Source organism: Neomonachus schauinslandi, chromosome 8 (genome assembly GCF_002201575.2).
Source record: "Neomonachus schauinslandi chromosome 8, ASM220157v2, whole genome shotgun sequence".
In the NCBI taxonomy this organism is placed as follows: Eukaryota; Metazoa; Chordata; class Mammalia; order Carnivora; family Phocidae; genus Neomonachus; species Neomonachus schauinslandi.
Window position 1 is genome coordinate 69763880 of NC_058410.1, and position 22317 is coordinate 69786196.

Below are 22317 nucleotides of genomic sequence, written 5' to 3' on the forward strand. Positions count from 1 at the left end.
AGCAGGCTCCCAAGGAGCAGGAAGCCCGATGCGGGACTCGATCCCAGGACCCTGAGATCATGACCTGAGCCAAAGGCAGACGCTTAACCATCTGAACCACCCAGGCGCCCAACATGGGTGAATCTTAAAAACATCATTCCAGAAAAAAAAAAAAGAAAAGATAACATCAAGTCCAGTGAAGCCAGACACACAAGGCTACATAGCATATGATTCCATGTATATGAAATATCCACGTTAGGCAAACCCATAGAGACAGAAAGTAGGTTGGTGATTGCCAGGGGCTGAAGGGAAGTGAAGGAAAGGGGGGGCAACTGCTAATGGGTGTGAGGTTTCTTTGGCAGGAGAAGAAAATGTTCTACAATTAGATACTGGTGATGGTTACACACTCTATACTAAAAACCACAGTTTAAGGGGTAAATTTGGGGTGCCTGGGTGGCTCAGTCAGTCAACTGTCTGCCTTCGGCTCATGTCATGATCTCAGAGTCCTGGGATTGAGCACCATGTCAGGCCCCCAGCTCAGTAGGAAATCTGCTTCTCCCTCTCCCCTGACCCCTACTCATGCTCTCTCTCTTGCTCTCTCTTCTCTCAAATAAATAAAATCTTTAAAAATTAAAAAAAATAAAGGGGTAAATTTATGGTATGTGAATGATACTTCAATAAAGCCATTACTTAAAAAGTTACACTTATCTCCAACTGAGTTTTTCTCCATACCATAATCACAATAATTCAACTCCTGAAAATAAGAGAGATTTAAAGAAAAAATTGATAGGACCTAACATGTCTAGAATGCAACAAAACATATTTCTTCCTTTTTTTTTTTTTTAGATTTATTTATTTATTTGAGAGAGAGAGAGAGGGGGAGAGATGGTGGGGGCAGGGGCAGGGACAGAGGGAGAGGGAGAGAATCTCCAGCAGACTCCCTGCTGAGTGTGGAGCTTGATGTAGGGCTCCATCCCATGACCCTGAGATCATGAGCTGAGCTGAAACGAAGAGTGTGGCACTTAACCAACGGAGCCATCCAGGTGCCCCAAAACAAATATTTCTTGAAAACCAACAATATCCATGAATAGTTCTAGGGTTCTAGACAGTCCTTTATAGGCCTGTTTCAAATGGAAGAGAGGAAAAGCACCATCTTTTGAACAAAATCTATGGAAAAAAACTTTAATGGGTCCTTTTCCTTTCCCACTAAATCTTCAGGAGCAGTGGGACTTCTAAACAAATTATCTGGATAATTCTGAGAAGTGGCCAGATTGGGGAACCACTGAATTAGTCCCCATACTGAATTATTCCCACTCCCAAATTCCTATTTAACTCCTGTAATTTGGCTTCCTGCTACATCTTTCAACTGAAACTACAGTTAACTGAAGTTAGGAACAATGTTCTGGTTGCCAGATCTAGTTAACCTGTTTCCTGCCCTCACTTCTTTACAACACTGACTGTTGACTACCCCCTCCCAGAAACTCCTTTGGTTTTCAAAGTCAGCATTTTTGCTAGTTCTTCTATGCTTTTGTTCAGGCTTCCCATCCATCCATTAGAAGTATAGATTCCAGTGCACCTGGCTGGCTCAATCAGTAGAGCATACAACTCTTGATGTTGGGGTTCAAGCCCCACATGGGGTATAGAGATTACTTAAAAATAAAATCGTAAAGAAAGAAAGTATATATTCCCAAAGGATTCTATGCTTATACTGGGACTTCTATTTTCCGGGAAGATCTCACCCTTTCCTGTGGTTAAAATACCACCATACATTGATGGCTCTAAATCTATTTTTCCAGTCCAGACCTTTCTCCTGAGCTCCAGGTTTATTTATTCTCCAGCTGCCTATTGGGCATCTGGAAGTCTCATGATACCTCAAATTCCACAAGTCAAAATCTATGTCATCTCCCTAAGAAACTTGTCCACCTCTAACAGATATCAGTGAATGGTGGTTCCATCCACCGGTCTTACCTCCAAACTAGAATCGTAGATATCACTGTTGCCTTCTCTTACCTCCCACTCTATGCAGTCAGCAAATCTATTCTACTTCAGAAATAACTTGACTATCTCATTCTTCTGTCTTCCCTCCTCTTCTCCTTCCATCTTCCCTTTCATTAGGGCAGGACCTCATCCTCCTTTGTTATTATTACTTTTCTGATCCAACTGATCCCTGGTTAGGAATTCCGTAAAAAAATAGAGTGGATCATGTCATTCCACTTTGCTTAAAGGAATCAAAAGAACTTCTTTTGATTCGTTCTTTCTTACATAATAAAACTCCAATTCTGTTCACTTCTGGTTATCACTCCTCTTGACCTCCAACCGCATCTCCCTATGTCTCTACCACACTAAACTCCTCTCCATCTCAGACACAGCAGGCAAGTAATTAGTAGTTTTTAAACATTTTATTCTGTTCAGTAGATTAAATATAACCACATGTATCTTTACATTTCAAATATTCATTATTTCATATCCTAGGATAGGAATCAAACCTAATTTATGATGAAATTACACATTTTAGGATTAAAGACCCAAATTAATCTAATGCTCATGATAGGAAGAAGAGCTTACATAATCATGAATTCTCCTTTGGTTTATACATTCCTTCAAAATCAAAATGGATTTTATGCTTTGATAAGGTCTCTTTGATAAGAGAAAATGATGTGTATTTGGGGGGAAAGCAAGTATCTTTGGCCATAGACAAAATATGCTTTCTTAGATGGAGAAATAAATCAACCCTGTGAAAACAGGTCATTTCTCTGTTTACTCAGCATTTCCCGAGCGCATTCATGCACTCATCTTGTCCATCAGGTCTTCCCTGCAAATCCACTCAGAATCCAAGCTGTCTCCCTGGTGGGTGTGACAGACTGGTTTTATGCAGGCAGAGGGAAGGATTAATGATCTCAGCAAAGAGCTGGCATGCTCAAGAGGTTTAAAAAAAAAATTTTTTTTTTTATGTAACAGTTTTAGCCAAAGCTGCTCTGGGACTCAGCAGAAGCAGAATTTCACAGGAGGACAAACTTGTTGACTAATGGCCAATCACTAAACAGCAGGGAGGGCAAAGCTGTGGTGTTTGTGTCGCGCCTGGGGCGGGCGGGGGGGCGGAGTGCGGTGAGAGGTGGGGTGGGACGAGCACCACTATTGAATATTTAATGGGAAAAATCAGTCCGGCCAGTCATGCTCCTGCAGCCCCTTGGAGAAGCACTGTCAAAAAGCGATGGACTGAATCCGTGGTGCAGCCCGGGGGGGTCCGCCCCGCTGCAGGTTACTGGAGAGCCGCTGTGGCATCATAGACATTCACAGAATGCCTTATTTCACAAGACTCATTTTGTTCTTGTTTTGTCTGACGGCTCTTGTGGAGAGCAGAAAGCCCAAGAGGAGGAGATGGACAGGGCAGCTGGAAATGCCCAAGCCAAGGTAAGGGCATGGGTGGGAGGGGAGGAAGGTCACCGGCGGCCGCGGCGCACAGAGGGGCAGTCCCCAGGAGGGCTGAGGTTACATTGTCCCGCTGGCATCTGTTTTCCAGCCAGAGGTAGATGGGGCCACCACCTCACTGAAAACAGTCTCTCTCGGAGCACAGATATTCTCTAGCATCACAAGAGAGCAAAGCTAGGCTGCATTGAGCATTTTGTTCTGGTATCTGTGTTCTGTCCAAGCATTTTGATTTGAGGCAGGTGGTTGAAGATTTCGTGGGTAAAACCTCTTGTACTTCTCGGCTTGTGCTGCTTTGTTCCTCAGGATGACATCCTGTAGGGACCATGGGGGGCCTGCTGAGTAATTGCACTCAAGAACCTTGGGGGGGGCTGTAGATAGGAATTTAGTTTGAACTATTAAGAAAAAAATGTAACCGAGAGTTGTCATCTTTCAATGATTGGACTGGGAACAGCTTTATAACGGTATTGGGTTTCATTTCACTGTTGCAATCTGAAAAAGGTATTTGAAATTTGCTAAGTTATCAGAAATACATGTGTGGGCAACAGGAACTGCCGTTGCACGATGTAATGGAAACATTTCCAAGATACTGGTTAGGCCCGGAATTTGCATTAAAAATCATGACATTTCCAAATCGAAGTTCCTTAGTAAGTTTGTTTGAACGGATGTACAAAACCTGATACACCAGGCCTGATGTAGACACGACTGTTGAGCATGCAGAAAAGAGCAAGCCGCTGAGATGGAGACAGCATGTGTGAGATGTCACACATCTGTTCTCCATTCTACTAAGCATTGTGAGAACTAGTGATCGTGAATATAAACTAATATATGGAGGCACATTTTCTGGGTCACTGGCTTTTATTTGTAATCGGGCACCGCTATTGGTGACAATTTTTGGAAATTGTCCCTCCAATATATTTACTTATAAATTATATACATATACTATTATGCATATGTATATTAAAGTAAAACTTGACTGCTTCCTTATTTTTAGATAAAAACTACCAGTAGCAGTTACAATCTCTACTTTCTGCGTCCCAGTGGACCATCTTTAGCACCCCAGGTGTATGGCCGCTTTGGAAACTGCCGCTCTGGGGAGGTACATGCCCTGCAGGGCCTAAGCCTAGTCACACAGAAAGCAAACAGATAAAACTTGTCCGGGATGACAGGAAGGAGGCACTGCCCTGCAAGTCTCGTCCTGGTGATATCGCCAGAATCACAGGCTGTTAAATTGGAAGGGACCTCGGGGGTCACGTGATCCAGCAATTCCTCTGCACTCTAAGTGAGATGTGAACAGGTGTTGTGTGAAAAAGGGGGTTTTGGGGTCAAAGAAACTTGGGAAACTCTGGTTTAGATAATTTTAAACAGCTGTCTTGATTACAGCTTCTAGAACCTTTATTATGCAAATAGACATTCTGAATCTTGAAGAGGAAAGTAAATTATGCAGTTTAAAAAAAAATGCTCTTTTTGGACTATCTTGTGGGATTCCTATTTTGGGAAACACAGTTTCAGTTTTATGGATGTTGAGAAGTCAGCTGGCTGCAGTGGGTAATTCACACAGCTGGCTAGTGACCCCCCCCCCCGGGGCTGGGAGGTAGGTTTCCTGATTTTCTCAGCCTAGAGGAAAAGCATTGTATGGACTTGTCTATTCCCTGAGAACAGTGCTGGGGTTCAGCACGAGCCCCTCAGGGATCCTCACAGATCCTCACGGATCCTACTCAGCAGCCTGGGCTGTCACACCCGTGTCACTCCTCAGAAGACCCACAGTCATTCCCAGACACCTGCATGAGCTGGGGGACAGACTGAATCCGACCCTTAGGGGTGGGGAGAGTTTCCTGAAATCCATCCCAGGGGGTGTTAAAGTGGAAGAAAAGATGAACCTACACATTCAACAAATAAAAAATAATTATTGAAGGGAGGCTGGGAGAGAGGATACAGAAAATGTCACATCAGGAAACATGATTCTAGGCCTTTCTAAATCCACCAGGGCAGGTGCACACTCAGACAATCATCAAGCTATGTCTGTCTGTGAAAAATTTCAGCCAAGTGTCTGACTAAAAAATTACATTCATCATTGACACACAAGTTAAGCTGTACGAATAAACAGGAACAAAATGATGTGGCTTTTAGAGCACTTCATCTCTGTAGGGTAGCTTCTTTTCTTTGAAGTCCTGTTCCCCCCCTCCTACCTCACACGGTCTTACACACACATACCATACACCATACATAGGATTTCACCCAGTCTCTCTCTCTCTCTCTCTCTCACACACACACATACACACAGAGTTAGGATCTTTTCTAACCTATATACCTTCTGTATCACTCCGTCCAAGGCACCCTCGCAAAATAATTATTCTGCCCAGTAGGTGCTTTTTCCAAAACTTCCAGTTTTCCCACCCTTCGTGTCCCCCTTCATGGAACTGCTGCCCCCTGAACCTGTTTTCTCCTAGCTATTCCCTTTGCTCTCTTCTCCCTGCCTCTCAGCCTCCAGCTTCAGTCCGGCTCCTCCCTGCACGCTACCTAAGTTGGCCTCCTGTCCACGTGACACCGCGCCCCCCCCCCCGCCCCCGCCCTCCGCAAGAGGGGTCCTTCTCCCTGGAGATCTGAAAATGAACCTAGCTGTGGGCTCTGGGGGTCGGGGCTCTCCCCGGATAACACTCTCTGGTTCCTCCTGGTCCCAGAGCCTGGAGGCCCCTTACGTATTTCTTCTCCCCTTTGCAGCCCCTGTGGCCAGCCTTCTCTTGGTCTGCGTCGTGACTCACGTGGTGCTGGGTCCAGGAGCAGCTTTGCTTTCCTGCTGCCCAGTGATCCTCACCCTCCCAGAGGCCTGGGGAAGGATGGGGGGGGGGGCGGGGGCAGGAAGTCAGGGAAACCAGGTTCGGACCCTGGTTCTGTGGCTCCCCTGGCCATGGCCATGTTTCCTGATCTTTCTGAACCTCGTTTCTCCAACTGAAAAGGGGTGGTCGTGAGACCTCCCCCACTGGGATGAGGGGGTAACCGCAGCTCAGGGCCTGCACAGAGAGGGGGTGATGCATACGGGCATGGTCGTCATGCCTGCTATTATGGCTACTAAGTAAACCTCAGCACGGTGGCCCCAGCCCTGCCTCTCAAAGGTGTGGTGAGCACGTTTTTCCTCTCTCTCCACCCGGGGCTGGACTGAGGGCCCGTGGAGGTTCTGGCTGCCCCGCATTGGGCTGGGACTTGGGGTATGGCCCCTGGAGTCTGGGGTCTTCGGGCCAAGGCATCTGGGCACTGGAAGGATGAGCTGAGGGCATCTGGCTCACACAAATAGCCCAAGGCTGGGGATAGTAGTGGCCTGAGTTATCAAGTAACTGGTTCCTTTAAAAAACAAAAAACACCCAGTTCTGGGCCCTCATTAATGGCACAAGCATTTCAATCTCCTCTGTCCTGCAGGGGGGCTGGAATTCTGGGACTTCCGCTCCCTAATCCTCCCCTCTAGATGGAGATGGAAACTGCTGGCCAGCAGGGATTTGCTCCCCGAGAGGCAGAGGGGTAGGGCGCTGGCCGCACTCACAATTTAATGTCTGTGATCTGCTAAGCCCTAAGGCCGAGCTCTTCCTCCTCCTTTCCGGGGTGTCTTTGCTGGGATGTTGAATGTGGCCTGTCACGCAGTTGCTGTGCGGGGAACTGGGCCTGGTCCCTCCTGACTTGTGGAGCCAGGCTTGGGGCAGAGACTGTGGAAGACAGCTCCGTGGAGGTGCCCTAACAGTGGCCGCCTCGCTTCAAGGGAACTGGACTTGGCTTCCATATGCCAGCTAAGTGGGAGGAAGACATTACATTGGACTTCCCTCCAACGGGCTTGTTGTCTAAAAGCGACTCTGATCGTGGCTTCTTCCTCCAACTGCTTAACACCTTCAGCGTTTTCCCATCGCCTTTGGGTAAAGGCAGAAGCCTTAACATGACTTTCAAGGCTCTGCCTGGCCTGGTCCCCGCGTGCCCCTGTGGCCTCTCTCGCCCGCTCCAGCGCCTCTTCCTTCCCTTCCCCCTTTATTGAATGCCCTCTCATCCTGCAGCCTAGACCACCTCAAACTGAGCGCGTCCCAAACCCAGCTAGAGGTGTGTTGTTTAAATGCCTGTAGGATATCCCTCGGGGGATCATCAGTCAGGCAGCTGGATAAAGGATGTAGAGCAGGGGGTACTCATTTAGGAATTGTCCACATGCTAATGACAACTGAAGCCACCAACGATGTAGGCTGGCCTGCCAAAGAGGGTGTGGAGGGAGAAGAGGAGGCGGCTGGGAGAGGGCCCTGGGGATATTAGCGTTTAAGGGGGGGGATGCTGAGGGCAGGCAGGCGGCAGTGGAGATTGAGAACGAACTCTCAGGTGATAGGAGGACCGCCCAGTGCCTGGTCCTGAAAGCCCAGGTTTCTAGCAGAGGCATGGTCCTCCGAGTGGCCGAGAAGCCAGCACTGAGCATGAGTTCCCGCAGGGCCTCGGGTCCAGCACAAGCGGGGTGGGAAGTGCTTGGGAGTGAGGAGGTGGCTGTGGCCTGTGGCGCACAGCTCTCTGGGAGGATTATGGATTTATTAGGAGGGGGAAGACCTCATTTTTTTTAAAGAAAAAGTTTAAAGACAAATATAACTACCACACCTCTAATGCTACCACTTTTCAATAAATTTTGCGTGAGGAGGATGTGCGGCCTAGACAGACTTTCTCCTTAGTTTGGGTTCAAGGGAGGAGAGACTTGAACCCAGTTTGGAGGCTGGCGAGGAGGAGCCGTGGGGAAGGGAGCTGCTGAGGAAGCTGGGGTGAGGGCGTTTGAGAGCAGAGGTCAAGGGCTGTGCCCAGAGGGTCAGGCATCTGTGCCAAGCCCCCAGTGACCCGCAAGGCTGAAGGAAGTGAAAATACTACCACTGCCCCTGCTTCTGAGGGAGAATGGTGGCTGTGAGGGTAGCGCTGTGAGGTGGGAAGTGCAGCTTAGAGGGGAATCTGCTTCTTGGGGGGGCTGGGGGGTGGAGGGCAGACCAACCTTTAGACCAGCACTGCGTAAGAAAACTTCTGAGACTGTGGAAATGTTATAGATCTCACTACCCAACATAGTAGCCGCCAGCCTCGTGTGGCTATTAAGCACATAAGTAAGGCTAGTATAATTAAATTAAATAAAGTAATTTTATTTTATTAATGGACCTTATTGTATTAATTGATTAAATTTTAATTTAATTAAATTTTAATTGGCTTAAACAACCACATGGACCTAGTGGCTACTTTATTGATCAGCACAGCTTTAGACCTCCCAACAAATTACACCATCTGGGCAGAGATGACAGAGAATGAAAGTTAAGAAGGACTTCATAGAAAGATGTCTCAAAGAACAGGACCTCGAGAGAGGAAACATGTTACTTCCCTCTTACAGAGTTTAAACAGGAAATATGCCCCTTTCTCTAAAAAGAAAAAAAAAGCGTGATAAGAACACTGAGAGTAAATTGGGGATGTATACATAAATAAACAACAAACATTCAACCCCAAATCTCTTCATTTACTAGAGTCCTTAAATGTCCCACACATAACAACATTTATAATAACACTGACTTCTGATAAGGTTGTTTCGTTTCTTCTGTCAAGAATTAGATCTCACATCTTGTCAGACACAAATCCATCCTTCCTCCCTCCCTCCCTCTCTCCCTTTCCTTCTCCCTTCTCTTGTCTTTCTTTTTGTTTAGTGATGATCACGTCAGTAGAATATTGTTTTAGAATATTTTGGATTTTACTGCTTTGGGATTACGTGTGGTTGTGGTGAGGAAAAAAAAATAAAGAAGATTTGGAAAGAGGGGCGCCTGGGTGGCTCAGTTGGTTAAGCATCTGCCTTCGGCTCAGGTCATGATCCCAGGGTCCTTGAGGGAGGACCTGGGGGGACAGGGTTGGTGGGGAGGTGTGTGTGTGTGTGTGTGTGTGTGTGTGTGTGTGTGTGTGTGTGTAGCCTTCAGCGGATTGAGAAAAGATGCCTAACGGGAAGATCCTGCAGGGAGTATCCTCCCCAAATGCCTTTGTGGACCACTGAAAATATGTCTCTTGCTTGTCTTTGCAGTCACCTATATAAGAAGAACCTTGACGTGACCAAAATCCGCAAGGGAAAACCTCAGCCACTTCTCAGAGTGGAGGACCACGATTTCTCCATGAGGCCTGCCTTTGGAGGTAGGGTTGAGTGCTTGCCTTGGCCGGGGTGGGGCCTGGTCCCCAGGGGCTCCCTGCTGATGCTCTGTCCTGTTCTCTCAGGCACAGCCCTCCCGTGGGACCCTGATTTTCCCACTCACAGTCACAGAAGCCCAATTGGGCTTCCAGAGTCCCTCATTTTCCCAAGGAGAGAAGAGCTGGAAGAAGTGAGCAGAGAAGGGGGCCGACGGAAGTGTTGCCGACGGCTAAACTGTTTACATCCGGAGTGGACCTGCCCTGCGGCTGCCAACTCTCTTTTCCTAAAATATGAGCCAGCCTGGAGAGTCTGGACACAGAATGGCTCCCCTGCTCAGCCAACCCTGTGATTAGCTGGGAATTTTGGGTTTTGAAGGTCACCTGCCTTTCAATGCAGCAACAACAATTGAACCCATTATAAGGCCCCAGGCAGACTTGCTCCCAAGGGCGCGTTGCTGCTTTGGACTCAGGGAGGGGTGGTGCGAGGCTGGTGGCTGTCCCTTCCAGGAACTGGAGAAATGCCACAGGCAGGCCAGGAAAGGAGTTCACCATCTGTTCTGACCAGGCAGGGGGGAGTGGGGTGAGAAGAGCAGAATGCATGAGATGTGGGGCCAATGCCCCCTGATTTGTGGATTTGGGAAACTGAGGCCCAGAGCATTTCGGCCAATGGGCCCCGGCCAACGCAGACCTGGGCCAGCTGGCTTCCTTTTCCCTTTATCTCCCTTTCCAGATCTTCTCTTAGGTCCCTGGAGAGGTAGGGGTGATCTGTGGGCAAGTCACAGACCCTCTCTGAGCCTCTGTTTGCTGGCTTGTAAAATGGGGATAGTAATCCCTACATCATCATTGTCATGGGGCGGGGGTTGTCAGGATTAAAGATCATATATCTCAAGCCCCTGACACATAAAGATTCGTGGTCCCGTTAGAAAAACACAGCTGTCAGGCCTTCCTCTGGGTGACTGTTAAGGGATTAGACATTCATTTATCCCAGAAGCCTTTGCATTTAAAAGGCCTCAAAACCTCCCACTCAATCCCTGAGCTCTGACACCTGCAGAAGGAGCAGAAGGATAAAAGGAGGAGGCAGAGTATGGCCCTGGGCCTCTTCTTCCTGCCCAGAAATGCTGCTCACCACGGGCTCAGGTCAGGAGGCCGCCCTCTCTCTGGTGGTGCTGGTTCCCCCGGGGGGCCATAGTAATGCTGACAGGGAATTTTAGGAAAACAAAATTTTCATGAATAAGCAGCTCTAAAATAGCTGTATCTGCTCCAGGAGGTCTGAGACGTCCCTGTCAGCACGAAGCTCCACGTTGCCTTTCTCGTAGAGTGTCAGTTAAGATACAGAGGGTCAGCTAAGCGGCTAGAACAATAATACACAATAGTATTAATGACACCTAATGCTTTTATAGTGATTTTTCTCTGCCAGGCACCATTCTAATCAAGTTATGTACGTACAGGATCTTATTTTAGTCCTCACAACTGCTCCGTGAGGTAGCTACTATTGTTTTCCCTAGATGGGGAAACTGAGGCCCAAGAGGCGAAGGGACTGGCTCAGGTCACACTCCTGCTGAGGTTAGGCTCTCCCTCCTGGCTGAGGCTCTTTCTTGTCCCTTCTACCTGTATGTCCCTCAACACAGGGCTGACATAGCCATCAGGCGGAGTAGGCATAGTGTCAAATGCTCACAATGATACTCTTAGAAGCCTCTGAAAATATTTTATTTTGAAATAATAAAAAAATGCAATGTTAGGTAGAAGAAAATGTTTTAAGATATATCTTATATAATTATATATTCACCTCATACCAATTTAAAAACAAATTTTTTAAAGATTATTTATTTATTTATTTGACAGAGAGAGACACAGTGAGAGAGGGAACACAAGCAGGGGGAGTGGGAGAGGGAGAAGCAGGCTTCCCGCAGAGCAGGGAACCCGATGCGGGGCTCGATCCCAGGACCCTGGGATCATGACCTGAGCCGAAGGCAGACGCTTAACGACTGAGCCACCCAGGCACCCCCCAGTTTTAAATAAAATACGCTTTTTTTTAAAACATTTTTTATGGAGGAAGGATCCCATGAAAGCAAAATTTCCCAGGGCCCTCAAAAGTCCTAATGTGGCCCTACCTCAGTGCACACTTTTGTGGGGCAGGTGTGTGTGTACGGTGCAGGTAATATCCCGAAGGACTTGTAGTCACTTTCCACTGGAGTCTGTTGCTGCTGGCAGGAGCCTGAGCAGGCACCTGGTCAGTACCCTCAGTTTACCTGGGGGAAAGAAGAAGAGCTGGGGGTCCGGGGGCTTAGGAGGTGGCTATAGAACAGCCAGGAACAGAACTTTGGTTTTTATCTGGGATATAAGCTACAGAACTGAAAGCCTCATAAAAAGGCCCCTCCTCCAGGAGAAAGCCAGGAAACCAGGAGCTAGCTCTCAGGAATAGCAGGTGAAGTGTCGCCATGTTCCTGGAAAACCTGGCTCGGAGCAGAATCATCCAACAGGCTGCAGCCCCAGGCTGGGTGCTCCTTCCTCCAGCCGCGTCCCAATAGCAAATCGGACTTCCTGTGCCCTGATCCCTGCCACCGCTGGGCCCGTGAAAGGGGCCCCTCAGGGTGAAGGGTCAGGACAGTTCCCTGCCCCTGTCCGAGTAAGCGTAAGCGTCTGAGGCTGGGAAGGCCCTGAGTTTGGTGGAAGCTGCAGGGGAAGGAGGAGTCACCTCTGCCAGGTATGATGAGACCTGAGGCTCCTACACATCAGATCTCAGTTCCCAAAGCCCAGGGTGGGGGCAGTTTCTCCCTCTTTCCACCCCCCTCCCCCAGGGCATTTGGTCCTCTGGTCACCTTTTATCCTATGCAGGGCTTTCCTGGGTTTCCAGACATCACTTGGCTGAGGCGGGGGAAAGGAGCAGATAGCAAGGTGTCGGACTCCACACTCTCACCCGCCCATAGATAAGACGGCTTGTGACTGCAGGGAGTCCAGGCCAAGCAGGTGGGATGGGGTCATCCAGGAGTGTGGGGTATCTAGAGATGGTTTAGAGCCAAGAAGGTGCAGGTGCTCCTGAGGGTCGCATTCTACCCAGCACCTCATCCTTGGGTGGGGGACACTGCCCAGGTGGCAGGCAGGTCTCTGAGCAAGGAGGCTGGCGGACAGCACCTAGGTGACTCTGGGCAAGTAACAGAAGGCACTCCTTCCTTGTGGACAGCCCTGTGCCAGGCCCCTGGGGAGAAGCAGAGCCTGAACCCATCCTGACCCCTCTCCCGATTTGCACCCATGCACACTAAGCAGGTCATTTGAACAAAGATGTCTGTTGCTAGTTGTGGGGGATGTCTTATTCCTGTCTTTTCTATTTTATTTCCTTAAGAGGAGCTTCCTTGTGGATTGATGTTTAAAAGTAGTTGATAGAGAAGAATTTATCTAAGGTTAGATACCCCATGGGTGACCTTTTCAGTCTGGAAAGAGAAAGATTAAAAATCTGGCAGCTTCCTAATAATCCCAGGGATCAGTTGAAACGAAAATACTTTGCCTAAGCTCCCATCTGCCTGATTCATTATGTGTCCTGGTTAAAGGAAGCTCCGGAGACCTGGGGGGTCTCCTCCACGTGTTAGGAGATAGGTTACAATGCTGTTTTATTTATTTATTTATTTAAATGTACTTTAAAAAATTATGGTAAAATAAATTTTGAAAGAACATAGAATTTACCATTTTAACCATTTTTAAGGGTACAGGTCTGTGGTACTGTTCCTCAACCACCACCACCATCCGTCTCCAGAATTTTTTCATCTTCCCAAACTGAAACTCTGTACCCATTAAACACTTAACTCCCATTCTTTCCTCTTTTCCCAGCCCCTGGCAACCACCATTCTACTTTTTGTCTCTATGAATTTGACTACTCTAGGTACCTTATGTAAGTGGAATCATCCAGTTTTTGACCGATTTTTGTGATTGGCATATTTCATTTAGCATAATGTCCTCAAGGCTCACCCATGTTGTAGCATGGGTCAGAATGTCCTTTCTTTTTAAAGCCAGATAATATTCCACTGGATGTATAGATCACATTTTGTTTATCCATTCATCCGTTAGCAGACATTGGGGTGTTTCCACCTTTCGGCTATTGTGAATAATGCTGCCATGAACACAGGTGTGCACATAGCTGTTTGAGACCCTGCTTTGAATTCTTTGGGGTATATTCTGAAGTGGAATTGCTGGATCATATGGTAGTTCTGTTTACTTTTTTGAGGACCCTCGCCATTTTCTTCTACAGCAGCTGTAACTTTTACATTCCCACCTGCACAATGCTGATTTTTAATTCAAATTGTATACAGGGGAGGTCCAGGAGGGATGGAGGGTCATCACGGATTATTTTGAATTATACCCAAGGAGTTTGTCAGGCTGATCAAGAAGAATGGGGGCAACAAAGTAGGTTAGGTTCTCCAACCAAAATACTTCTGTTCATAAGACAGAGACATATTTGTTGAGCTGCAGGGAGCCTGGCTAGCTCAGTTGGTAGAGCACGCAACTCTTGATCTCAGGGTCATTGAGTTCAAGCCTCATGTTGAGTGTGGAGCTTATTAAAAAAAAAAAAAAAAAAAAGCCCCATACTTTTTTTTTTAAATTTTTTTATTCTTATATTATCCCCATACATTGCATCATTAGTTTTAGATGAAGTGTTCCATGATTCATTGTTTGTGCATAACACCCAGTGCTCCATGCAGAACGTGCCCTCCTCAATACCCACCACCAGGCTAACCCATCCTCCCACCCCCCTCCCCTCTAGAACCCTCAGTTTGTTTTTCAGAGTCCATCGTCTCTCATGGTTCGTCTACCCCTCCGATTTCCCCCCTTCATTCTTCCCCTCCTGCTACCTTCTTCTTCTTCTTTTTTTTTTTTCTTAACATATATTGCATTATTTGTTTCAGAGGTACAGATCTGAGATTCAACAGTTTTGCACAATTCACAGCGCTTACCAGAGCACATACCCTCCCCAGTGTCTATCACCCAGTCACCCCATCCCTCCCACCCCACCCCCCACTCCAGCAACCCTCAGTTTGTTTCCTGCAATTAAGAATTCCTCATATCAGTGAGGTCATATGATACATGTCTTTCTCTGTTTGACTTATTTCGCTCAGCATAATAATACCCTCTAGTTCCATCCATGTCGTTGCAAATGGCAAGATCTTATTCCTTTTGATGGCTGCATAATATTCCATTATATATATATACCAAATCTTCTTTATCCATTCATCTGTCAATGGACATCTTGGCTCTTTCCACAGTTTGGCTATTGTGGACATTGCTGCTATAAACATCGGGGTGCACGTACCCTTTCGGATCCCTACTTTTGTATCTTTGGGGTAAATACCCAGTAGTGCAATTGCTGGATCATATGGTAGCTCTATTTTCAACTTCTTGAGGAACCTCCATACTGTTTTCCAGAGTGGCTGCCCCAGCTTGCATTCCCACCAACAGTGTAGGAGTGTTCCCCTTTCTCCGCATCCCCGCCAACATCTGTCGTTTCCTGACTTGTTAATTTTAGCCATTCTGACTGGTGTGAGGGGGTATCTCATTGAGGTTTTGATTTGGATTTCCCTGATGCCGAGCGATATTGAGCACTTTTTCATGTGTCTGTTGGCCATTTGGATGTCTTCTTTGGAAAAATGTCTGTTCATGTCTTCTGCCCATTTTTTGATTGGATTCTTTGTTCTTTGGGTGTTGAGTTTGATGAGTTCTTTATAGATTTTGGATACCAGTCCTTTATCTGATATGTCATTTGCAAATATCTTCTCCCATTCTGTCGGTTGTCTTTTGGTTTTGTTGACTGTTTCCTTTGCTTTGCAAAAGCTTTTTATCTTGATGAAGTCCCAATAGTTCATTTTTGCCCTTGCTTCCCTTGCCTTTGGCGATGTTTCTAGGAAAAAGTTGCTGCGGCTGAGGTCAAAGAGGTTGCTGCCTGTGTTCTCCTTTAGGATTTTGATGGACTCCTGTCTCACATTGAGGTCTTTCATCCATTTTGAGTCTATTTTTGTGTGTGGTGTAAGGAAATGGTCCAGTTTCATTCTTCTGCATGTGGCTGTCCATTTTCCCAACACCACTTGTTGAAGAGACTGCTTTTTTCCATTGGACATTCTTTCCTGCTTTGTCGAAGATTAGTTGACCATAGAGTGAGGGTCCATTTCTGGGCTCTCTATTCTGTTCCATTGGTCTATGTGCCTGTTTTTGTGCCAGTACCATGCTGTCTTGATGATGACAGCTTTGTAATAGAGCTGGAAGTCCGGAATTGTGATGCTGCCAGCTTTGCTTTTCTTTTTCAACATTCCTCTGGCTATGCGGGGTCTTTTCTGGTTCCATACAAATTTTAGGATTATTTGTTCCATTTCTTTGAAAAAGTGGATGGTATTTTGATGGGGATTGCATTGACTGTGTAGATTGCTCTAGGTAGCATTGACATCTTCACAATATTTGTTCTTCCAATCCATGAGCATGGAACGTTTTTCCATTTCTTTGTGTCTTCCTCAATTTCTTTCATGAGTATTTTATAGTTTTCTGAGTACAGATCCTTTGCCTCTTTGGTTAGATTTATTCCTAGGTATCTTATGGTTTTGGGTGCAATTGTAAATGGGATCGACTCCTTAATTTCTCTTTCTTCTGTCTTGTTGGTGGTGTATAGGAATGCCACTGACTTCTGTGCATTGATTTTATATCCTGCCACTTTACTGAATTCCTGTATGAGTTCTAGCAGTTTTGGGGTGGAGTCTTTTGGGTTTTCCACCTAAAGTATCGTATCATCTGCAAAGAGTGAGAGTTTGACTTCTTCTTTGCCGATTTGGATGCCTTTTATTTCTTTTTGTTGTCTGATTGCTGTGGCTAGGACTTCCAATACTATGTTGAATAGCAGTGGTGATAGTGGACATCCCTGCTGCGTTCCTGACCTTAGGGGGAAAGCTCTCAGTTTTTCCCCATTGAGAATGATATTCGCTGTAGGTTTTTCATAGATGGCTTTTATGATATTGAGGTATGTACCCTCTATGCCTATACTCTGAAGAGTTTTGATCAAGAAAGGATACTGTACTTTGTCAAATGCTTTTTCTAGCCCCATACTTTTTGAGCTGTTATTATGTGTCAGCAGGGTCTGTGGTATCTGGGGACCCAGTGGTGAGCAAGATAGCCACAGTCTTTGGAGTTTTTACGCTCTAGTGAGGAAGACCAGTGTAAGTGAGATCCTCACATCAGGATGTCAGATTGTCAGAAGGAAAGTATGGGAGCTGTAGGGTGCACGCAGCAGGGTCTAGGCATGGGCACCAGGGAGCTGCTGCTCTGAGGAGCCAGGGAGGAAGAACACCAAGGAGCCACCCTTGCCTGGGAAGCAGGTGCTGTTGGAGTCCTTTACATTCAGTGACTTTGCCTGACAAGCTAGATTGTTCTCAAGAAGCTAACAGTCTACTGAGGAAACAGAAATGATGAAGAAATGTAGGACATCGCTTCTGATGGAGTGGGGGCACTGAGGGAATGATCAGTTCTATTCAGAGAGAGAACCAGAGATGCCTTCACTCAGGAGGCAATGCTTGCCATGAGTCTGGAAAGATGTGGTGGGTGAGCCCAGTGAGCAGAAAAAGGAGAAGGACAAAGGACAAGCCAGGGAGAAAGGTGCTCTTAGATAAAGATGAAGTGTGTCAGGGGAATATGAGCAGCTCCGCGTGGCTGGACTCTATCTAACGTATGTGTGTGTGTGAGGTGGGCACAGAGAGATCAGGCGGCCGGGCAGGGGCAGCTCTGGGAAGACGTGTGCTTTAGGAAGCTCACTGCGGGTGTGTGGGAGGATGCTGGAGCAGTTAAAGTGGATGCTGGCCCCTGGCTGGCCACTTCTGGTCCAGAACAGAGCCCGGGAGAGATTAAGCTAAGGCCATAGAGAGAACGGAGGGATTTGAGAGATGCTGAGAAGGGAGACCGCCTCTGTTGTCATCAGGGAACCGGAGACACCTAAGCGTCTGCCCTGGGGGAGACCATTCACTGAGCTGCAGCATCAGGGAAAAGCACTTGGGAGAAGACCGAGTAACAGCAAAAGAAGAGACGGATGGCTCAGAGGGGGAGAGGGGAGAGAGTTTAATGTGCTGCAAGTGGAGCTATTACCAGGCTGAGGCCTGAAGGGTAAGAGGAGAGAGCAGTTACCGGAATCTGGAAAAAATCTAAAGCTGTGGGCCCTGGGAGAGGGCTGCAGTCTGTAGGGCTTCAGGGAGTCACCTGGGAGAGAAGCAGTTCCTCTCAGTCTCCTTCGCCTCCGGATACCTACTGGCACCTTCAGCGGATGCACCCAGCCAGAGGGCAGGAGCCAGGGACCCGTTGTTGTCAGCAGCAGCCTTAGGCCCAGGCAACGGGGCGGCTGTGGCCCTGCTCTGGCCACACACCTGCCTCAGGCTGCGCTCTGTGGGGCCGAGAGGCTGTGCCCACGCGGGGTCTCCCTCCTGGCCACATCTGAGTGCAGGAACTTGGACTCACCTGTCCACACTACCTTGAGCCTGTTTCCAGGAGCTGCACAGGACTCTTCCCTAGGTAAGCCCCCAGGGGGACTGCATCATCCATGGGTGCACCCCTCCTTCTGAGAGGTGACCGAGGCATAGTTGTTGGAAGGGGGTGGGATGGAGCTTACATATGTGAGTGGGAGTGTCCACATGCACGCGCAAGAGGCTCTTCTGCATGCAGGGTGCTGCTGGGGGTAGGGAAAGAAAGGTGGCTCAGGGACTCCCTGCCCCGCCATGTGCTGGCCTGAAACTCTGAGGAGTCTGAGCTCTGAAGGTGGACTTGGCCTTTGGGGTTGTTGTGAAGGTGTATTCGCCAAAGAGGTAGGATAGGCTATATGTCATGTTGCAGTACCTTATAACCTTCAGATATTCAAGCATATGGCCTATGGGTCTCTGGTTGTACTCTTGCCTGTTTTGAGTTTGAGACCCTGCAGGTGGGCCTGCAAGTGCTGTTGCTGTCCATAGAGGTAGGCTCGCCAGCACTGGGCAGGGAGGAGAGCGAGCCTGGAGGGGCAAACCCATAGGTCAGTGTTGGGTGGGTTGAGATTGAGTGACTCAGAGAGACTGAGGGACTGAACCCAGCCTGTGACCAGGGGCAGGTTGGGGTACTGGCTAGGCCCATAGCTCACCTTTCCCACATCAGTTTCTAGAACACAGGAGAACACCCTTCCAGTGCTAAATTTACACAGCAAAGGACTGAATTCAGGAAAGAAGGCAGGCAGCATTGGCTCATGTGATAACTCATGTGATAACTGTAAACCCCAATGCTTCTAGCCTTCACTTAGTGAACCTGCCGATTTTCTGTCAGCTCCTTCTCAGGTGACTCATGCTGGAAGGTGTGGAGCCCTTGCTGAATTTGCCCTCCTCCCCTTCCCAGTCAACCAGCTTGAATCAATTCATCCATCAAATGGTCACTCAGATCTGCCCCCTCCTTCCCCTGCCTCACCGCCTCACAGCAGACGTTCTCAACATGCTCTTGGGGGGTGAAAAAGACTCACACCTTACAGTGGTTTGTGGCCCTCCAAAGCTCAGTCCTCCCCGACAAAGTCTTTTCTCTTATTATTTCATTTAAATTAATTGATAACCTTAAATTCCATCAGAATGTTCTCTTTAGGGGTAATAAAATAAGAAGTTTAGAAGCACTGCTTATAGCAATCCCCCCCTCCCCCCATCCCCCATGGCCAGGTTCACCTTCTGGAAACCTTGCTTCCCTGTGCTGTTCCCTCACAAACTGCAGGCTTCTCATATTCTTCAAGAGGAAATGCAGCCCCTGCTTCTCACTGTTGGCTCCAGAAGACTCTGCAGTCCAGCCCAGCTCACTCTCATCTCCCCCTACACCTAACCATGACTCTTCCCTCCTAGAATGTTCTCAGTTCCTGCACATCCATGCATCTATCTGTCCACGTCTTCCCTGCTCCATGATGTCCTGCTGTCCTGCTTCATCCAACAGCCTGTCCACATCTAGAACCCTGTTTAATTCCTGTCCTCTAACACAAGGCATCTCTCAGCTATTTTGAACACTAGGGCTTTTTTTTTTTTTTTAAGATTTTATTTATTTATGACAGAGAGAAAGAGACAGCGAGAGAGGGAACACAGGCAGGGGGAGTGGGAGAGGAAGAAGCAGGCTCTCCGCCGAGCCGGGAGCCCGATGCTGGACTCGATCCCAGGACCCTGAGATCATGACCTGAGCCGAAGGCAGATGCTTAACCAAATGAGCCACCCAGGTGCCCCAGGACTTTCTGCTTTGAAAGAATTGCAGATTCACTCTTTCACTCACAAGACTGCCCCTCCACTTCAGACACCAAATGCAAGTAGTGGGTTCCCAAGTCACCTGTGCAAGTCTGACTTGGCTACAAAATCAGGGGTTTCCACAACCCCCTCCGCAGGTTCAGTAATTTGCTGTAATGGCTCATAGAACTCAGGGAAATACTTCGCTTGTTATTACTGATAGGATAAAGCATATAAAAGACACAGATGAGCAGCCAGAGGAAGAGGTCTGCAGGGCAAGAACTGAAGAGTCCTGAGCACAAGGACTCTGTCACACGGAGTTGGGGTCTGCCACCTTCCCTGCATGTGGATGTGTTTGCTAACCTGGAAGCTCACCAAACCCTGTTGTTTAGGGTTTTATAGAGGTTCCATTACACAAGCATACTTGATGAAATCATTGGCTCTTGGTAGTCCCCTCAACCTCCAGTACCCCCTCTCCCCGGAGGTTGGTGAGTGGGGCTGCAGCTGGAAGTTCCAACCCTCTAATCACATAGTTGGTTCCCCTGATAAGCAGCCCCCATCCTGAACTATCTCCTCATTAGCATAAACTCAGAAATGTTTGGTGGAAGTCTTATGAATAAAAAAGCTACTCTTCTCACCCCTGTCCCTCAGGAAATTACAAAGGTTTTTAGAGCTCTGTGCCAGGAAACTGGGAAGAAGACCAAATCTATATTTCTTGTCATATCTCAATATCACAATTGCTGCATCACTTAGCAAGGTTACTGCCTAGTTATTTCTCTGGTTGGACTATCTCTAACGTGATGCCTTCCTAAGGAAGTCTCTAAGATAATTCTGATGCTTTTCACCTGGGATGATACTTTAGAACCACTCCCATATAAGATGCCCTCTGTGTTTGGGGCACCCAGACCTGTGAGTGCCCCAGGGCTCTCCACGTGCTTTACTCTGTGGCCTCCTCCCTAGCAGGGATTCAACCCTGGACTTCTAAGCTGCAGGAGTCTGGCCACAAAGGCCTCAACTGTTACTCATCTGACCCTGGTGAGGCCCATGGAGCCAGCTTAAGGCAAGGTCATGGCTCTCTTTGAAGCTGTGGCCTCCTGTTGAGTGTTTCTTGGATCTCTCTGGCTCTTCCACCTCCTCTCCCACATGGGGTGGTCTAGCACTTCACTGTTACATTTGAGGTTGGGGAGCTGAAGCTAGGGAGAAAGCTGGCTTCTGGGGCTCTAGCAGCCTTTTGTCCCCAGGAGCTATCGCCCTTGGAGGAGACCCCTCTGATCCTTCCTTAGTGCACTTGGCCCTTCCCTTCTGGAGCACAAATCCTAATTTGCCACCCATGCTGGGCTCCTCCTTACCCCTTCCCCTGAAATGAACATTTCCTTTCTGGTCTCTCCCCCAAACAGCCCCTCCCCTGCAATCCCCCTTGGGGCAATCTCACTCCATCCCTCACTTGACCCCACCTGAGAGCCCAGGTGAACAATAGGGTCACTGTGCTCCAAAAGGACAGGATGCTGGGCCCCACTAACGAGTCTGTTGGGGGATGCTAAATTTAAGAAATTGTTAGATATCCAGTGGAGACCTCTTTTAGTCTTTGACAACAATCTGGCTATTGGAGTCTGGGTCAGAGATGGGGCTCAGGGGGGCGATAAGAGTTGGTGTGGGCTTTCAGGGGAGAGTGGGTTGTGGGAGGAGCTGTACATCTTCCGGGAAGAGCTTTGTCGCAGAGACCACAGAGGGAGGGGTTTCAACAAGGAGGCCTGGGCCCCAGGAAGGCTCCTGGACTCAGCGAGGGTCAGGAGGGGAGGACAGGGAGGAGGTGGAGACAGCTGGTGGAGATGGGTAGCAGAAAAGTTTGACAGCAAGAGGAAAGTGGCCAGGAGGGCATGGGAAATTGTAAAATCTCACTTCGGAAGTCTCCTTAGAGGTCAGCCACCCAGAGGTTCTCACACGAGTGTGGATTGGCATCGCCGCAGTGCTTATGGAAACCCAGACTCCCGGGCCCCAGCCCAGAGCCTCTGGCTCGGGAGTCCTGGGGTAGGACTCCAGAATCGTATTGCTAACGTGTGCCTGGTGAGGCTGTTGCTGCTAGCGAAGGTAGAGCCCCCGACCTAGTCCAGCCTAGATCCTAAAGTCCTAACACCAAAAATCCTGCTTTAACAAAATACCATAGACTGGGCAGCTTAAACAACAGAAGTTTATTTCTCACCGTCCTGGAGGCTGGAAGTCTGAGATCAGGGTGCCATTGATGTGGTTCCTGGTGAGAGTCCTCTTCCCAGTTTGCAGATGGCCACCTGCTCACTGAGTCCTCACGGGGTTAAGGGAGAGAGAAGTGAGCTCTCTTGTCTTTTCTTATAAGTCCTATTTGTGGAGGTTCTACCCTCATGAACTACTCACCTCCCGAAGGCCCCGACCCCCCTCAGCCCATCATATGGGAACTAGGCTTCGACATACGTATTTGGTGTATGTGGCGGGGGGAGGCGGGGGGAGAAACATTCAGTCCACAACAGGCACCTCCTTCCTTGGGGTCTCTGCCCACCCATTATCGGCACAG

The 22317-nt window shown here is 48.1% G+C and overlaps 1 protein-coding gene across 1 annotated transcript in view; it reads left to right on the forward strand.

The window, feature by feature from the left end:
* The first annotated feature begins 3262 nt into the window (after window positions 1–3262).
* The window catches only part of GABRR2 (gamma-aminobutyric acid type A receptor subunit rho2), a 43767-nt gene continuing 24712 nt past the window's right edge, over window positions 3263–22317 (forward strand). Inside the window, exons 1-2 of the mRNA XM_021693422.1 lie at window positions 3263–3390; window positions 9452–9558. Of these exons, the coding sequence (XP_021549097.1) occupies window positions 3278–3390; window positions 9452–9558 (220 nt within the window). The 5' untranslated portion in view covers window positions 3263–3277. The remainder of the gene's footprint in view (window positions 3391–9451; window positions 9559–22317) is intronic.